This window comes from Triticum aestivum, chromosome 4A (assembly GCF_018294505.1).
Source record: "Triticum aestivum cultivar Chinese Spring chromosome 4A, IWGSC CS RefSeq v2.1, whole genome shotgun sequence".
Lineage (NCBI taxonomy): Eukaryota > Viridiplantae > Streptophyta > Magnoliopsida > Poales > Poaceae > Triticum > Triticum aestivum.
In genome coordinates, this window is record NC_057803.1 from 555,891,883 (window position 1) to 555,896,625 (window position 4,743).

The 4,743-nt window shown below is 41.0% G+C and overlaps 1 protein-coding gene across 1 annotated transcript in view; it reads right to left on the reverse strand.

Annotated features, from left to right (window-relative positions):
• The window catches only part of LOC123086927 (vacuolar protein sorting-associated protein 51 homolog), a 12,266-nt gene extending 7,929 nt beyond the window's left edge, over positions 1–4,337 (reverse strand). Inside the window, exons 1-7 of the mRNA XM_044508786.1 lie at positions 4,017–4,337; positions 3,149–3,288; positions 2,972–3,026; positions 2,789–2,896; positions 1,735–1,833; positions 1,579–1,656; positions 859–936 (exon numbers count right to left, since the gene is read on the reverse strand). Of these exons, the coding sequence (XP_044364721.1) occupies positions 859–936; positions 1,579–1,656; positions 1,735–1,833; positions 2,789–2,896; positions 2,972–3,026; positions 3,149–3,288; positions 4,017–4,229 (771 nt within the window). The 5' untranslated portion in view covers positions 4,230–4,337. The remainder of the gene's footprint in view (positions 1–858; positions 937–1,578; positions 1,657–1,734; positions 1,834–2,788; positions 2,897–2,971; positions 3,027–3,148; positions 3,289–4,016) is intronic.
• Between the last annotated feature and the right edge of the window lie 406 nt (positions 4,338–4,743).

Sequence of the window (4,743 nt, forward strand, 5' to 3'; positions counted from 1 at the left end):
CCGGCCGGAGAAAGGAGCAGCAACGGCCAATGCAAGATTGGATCGAGACAGACCGGAAAAAAATCCGATCAGGAGAGGGGACGAGTTGTGGCGCCCGAAGGAGATCTAAACCTAGGCTCTAATACCATGTTATGGATGCAACTTGATTGTATTGCAAGACCCAAAGGGCATATATATATATTACACAAGACTTGGGGTACAAGGAAAGCAAACATAGCCTAATAAGACTCTTAGACCTAATACTAATACTCCTTAACACTCTGTCTGCCCAAAAAAAAACCACACACAGAAAATCATGCCCGTGTGAAACCCCAATGGGATGGATAACAATCGGGTATGGATATCCATTGGGTCTTCTCCTCTCAACGTGTATACGCGATACCTCAGGAAACAACAAAAACGCTTACCAATTTTCAGATCAGCACTTCCGACAATATCAAATAAGCACAAGTGTACAATGCATCCGTTCTCAATCTAAGTTGCACATGAAATGGCATAGCACAACATCAAAGATTCTCACAAAATGACATAGCACAACTTGAAAAGTCAGCGGAGTAAGTTACGATGGTGAATTTTTCTTTGTTTTTTAGATAAAAAATTTACTATGGAGAAAACGATAGTATGGTAGGGATCAGAGAATATTGCCCAACAAGTCAGACTACTGGGTCTGGTTCGGGCATACCCACATGTATAGAATTATGCCCATGCCCTACCGAAGACTAGTTGGTTCGGGTTCGGGTGCTGCCTATGGGGGCAAAAAATATCCAAACCCTGCCCAGCTACCCGCAAATATCCATTGCCATCCTTATTGGAACAAAATTGGCATGTAAATAATGAAGAGATAGCAAAAATACATACAGGAAAATTAAGTTGCTTAAGAAGCACCACAGCTTCTGCTCTTGCTTCAATAGGTTCAGAATCTGTATACAACTTTGCCTGCAAATTTATTTAAAATAAGTAAAGAGTAACATCAGTAAACATGATGATACGATTAGGATAACACAATTATTTAACAAAGCAATAGAAGGAATCACATTATATGCCTCATTATATGCCTTGTAGCAAGGAGAAAACACCCCTGAAGACTGAAATCTTACATCATTGCTGTCAAACTAGATGATACCCCACGCATTACCACGGAATTAAAGATTACTCAATAACGTATAGAATGTAAATCCATTCATTAAGATTCAAAGCATGTGGGAAATTTTAGCAAAACAAATAAAAATAAAAAGCTTAAGATAAAAGATTATAAAACCCACTGAGACTGCACTAATGCGTGCTATATGGTAGAGAGGCTCTTTCTATGCCTAGATCACACGGATGTTGATAGATCAAGATAGCAGATCCAATGGCTACATCAACGTTGATGATGTGCTCATTGCAAGAACACAAAATTATAGCTATTAATGCTTGCTAGTGGGGCTGATGACATGGCAGACATGCATAACTTGCTGATGTGGCATGGCTGCATGTAAAGGAAAAATAGATTGTGGGTTCCAACTACTTAGGAATAGAGGATTAACATTAAGCTCTTCCATACAAATCTCAAATCTGAGCCAAAATGTAGACAATTACCTGAAGCTGTTGTATAACCAAATCCATTGCCTCCTCAGATGCTTTTTTACAGTCTTGAAAGGATGTATCACCATAGGCCTATAAAGAAAAATTATATAGATAATGCTAAAAATGTGTCAGGAAAGTTTCTAAGATGGGGAAATAGCTGAACTGAACCTCAAAAATAGGTTTTGCTCCAGTAAAAAATCTAACAGCGTCCGCATATGCTCCTGCCTTGATGCATTTGTTGAGCCGAGTTGGCAGATCGTATATGAACTGCAAACAAAATATTGAAAATTGGCATCATCTTAAGTTTGCTGGCATCTGCATATCTTCAGCACTCAGAACTCACGGGTAGTGCTAATACTCTGAATAGAATATTAAAGAGCACATGGAGCAAATATGTGAAAGAGCAGTCCTGAACAAGCATCTACCTCCGTCCTGGTTTATTAGTCCCCTCATAATTCGGGTCATATTTTGACCATGATTTGAACCAATAAAATATATTTTTACATAGCAAAAATAATATCATCAGAAACTATATTCAAATACGAATCCAATGATATAATTTTTAGCGACATGCATTAACATTTTGTTAGTTAAATTTATGGTCAAAAATTGGCACAAAACACGAAGGGGGCCAATAAACCAGGACGGAGGTAGTACATAGCATGTCTTCAATTAAGACAAAAACTCATGGTGGTCAAGCACAACATAGTTTCTATGTAATATAAAGTAACTTGATTTCGGAAAAGTTGTGGATGGTCCATTTTTTATGAAATAAGAGACACAACCACACAGATATACAAGTAATGTAATGATCATAACCCAACTTCCAAATGAAATAAGCTACAACATGCACTCCCCTCAAAAAAAAAACTACAACATGCACAACAACTTATGTGTTATGTTGTACTTGCTTCACACAGAAGTTAAAACTTAAAATAACTATACAGTACCCTGGGTTTTATGCCAACTGTCACATTCAATTCTAGACATAGGACAAAATCCACAACATACATAGGTCCATTGGACCACTATAACATGGGCCAGGTTAAGACTAAATACGGAAAACAATGGAAGATCACTAGCTTTAACAAATTGCAATTGCTGGGATCCACATAGCCTAACTTGTATGTATAAATCATTGTTTGTCAAGGACAACAACACAAACGGTTCTGCATATATTATTAGTTCTTGAGAAGAATAGCAAAAATAGAACAGGATTTACTTGAACTTTCCGGAGGAGATTGCGTGTTCGGTGTAATTTCTCTATGTTTTCTCTTTTGTTGAACAGAGATGTGTTCACTGTGTCACTTCTTGACTGCACTGATGTTATCTGGCAAAAATAAAGGCAGATTGGTTCAACTATGTCCCAAGAAGTACATCAACAACATCGATGCAAACGGCAAACCTTTGAAAGTAGTTGTTCCATGTTTGTCTCCATACCAGCAATGTTAGTCTTCATCCTGCAGGAGAAACATAGGTACATAAAGAACATTACCACTATAGCACGTAATAGCACTAGTGTCTCAAACTCACTAATAGAAGGAAGAGCAGAGAGCTATCACAGTGAAGGAAATACCATCACCTTTTTATAGTGTCAGTTGCACTTATAAATTTGTTATAATTCTCATATACTAGCATCTGTAAGTCTGTGTCCAGGTTCTTGATCTCGGCAGCCATCTTCACATGCCTCTGTAGAAGGGCTTCCAGATTTGATTGTTGCACCTACAGAACACAAGGAAGTCAGAGTTCTCTGAAATTTCGAACTGCCAAGCTAAACTCTGGTTCCATGTGTCCTACTGCGCTGTCTTAATAATCAATAACCACTAGCCATAACAGACAAAGTTTGTCTCGGAAAAAACAAAACCATTTCGCCTTTCGTATAAAACTATTCACAGCAAGCCAACACCGCAAGGAAATAGTGTAGATAACTCGAGCAATTCAACTGAATATTGCAAGTTATGCGGTACTGATACAGAAATGGGATACTGTTCACCAGTTCAAATATAGTTCATTGTAACTCGTACAGGAACTCCACTGATCAGAATGGCGGTCAATCTAAGCTACAGGGCAGAAAATGATAGTAGTGCTGAACACCATCACATGTACCTAGATACCATGCTCCAGATTAAGCTTCTACATAACTTCAACTGAGGTTTTACAGTGAAAGGGAGACACATTTTACATCCACATGCATCATTCAACAAAATAATTATGAAAACAGAACTCTGTTTAAGGAGCCCATACTTTAAATTATAGCCAGGCAACGCAATGCTGCAATGTGCATCGATCAGGTAAATTGTGACCAGAGGCTATCAATTAGAAATTATTACAGGTAATGACATTAGTTGCTAGTCTATCCAAAGCATGCCCAGCCATAAGATCCGACCGAGACACGGAGAGCTGGATCTGGGAGACCACGTATAGAGGGAGCAGGGAGCATGTGGGCGAACCAGGACGTCCATGTAGACATCAGGGTTGAAGGAGGTGGAGTTGATGGACTCGAGCGGCGACGCGGTGGCCGCGGTGGGGGAGGGCCGCGCCGGGGACGCGGCAACCGCGCCGGCGGCCGCGGGGTCGGTGTTGTAGAAACTGGCCAGGAGATCGCGCGTGCGCCGGGCCTTCTCGTCCATTGCCGTCGGCGCGGCGCCGACGGTGGTGGTCATTTCGCGCCGAGGTTGGAGAGGAGCTTGGACGCCGGGGAGATCGGAGGTTGTAGGAGTGGATCGGAGAGGGGAAAGACGAGGGGTTCTTTTGGGAAGTTTTGCTCGTCTATAATTTTACGGCCATGGCCCTGGCCCTGCAGTGCACGAGCTGAGCAAATGAAACCGTTAGGGTCTCAATTGCAAATTTGGATCGGCCATGTCTTCTCAAAAACTAAAGATCCATTGTAAGGATCATCAAAAGACAAAGCACATCAATCACACATATAAAATTTATTAGTACATCAAGGTCTCTAGATCATTGAATGATCATTACCGCCGTCGGAACGAGTCGTTGTCGACACTCTCCTACTGGAGCCGGCTTGACCTTGCCGACGACTGTCAGAAAATCTTCGGGCGTGTAACCCTAACGAAGAGCCGCGGTCGTCGTTATTGAAAGCTTGAATAGATTTGAAGCAACCGACACCTAATCTTGCCATCGTTCACATACAACTAGAAACCCAAACCTCGCTGCCCC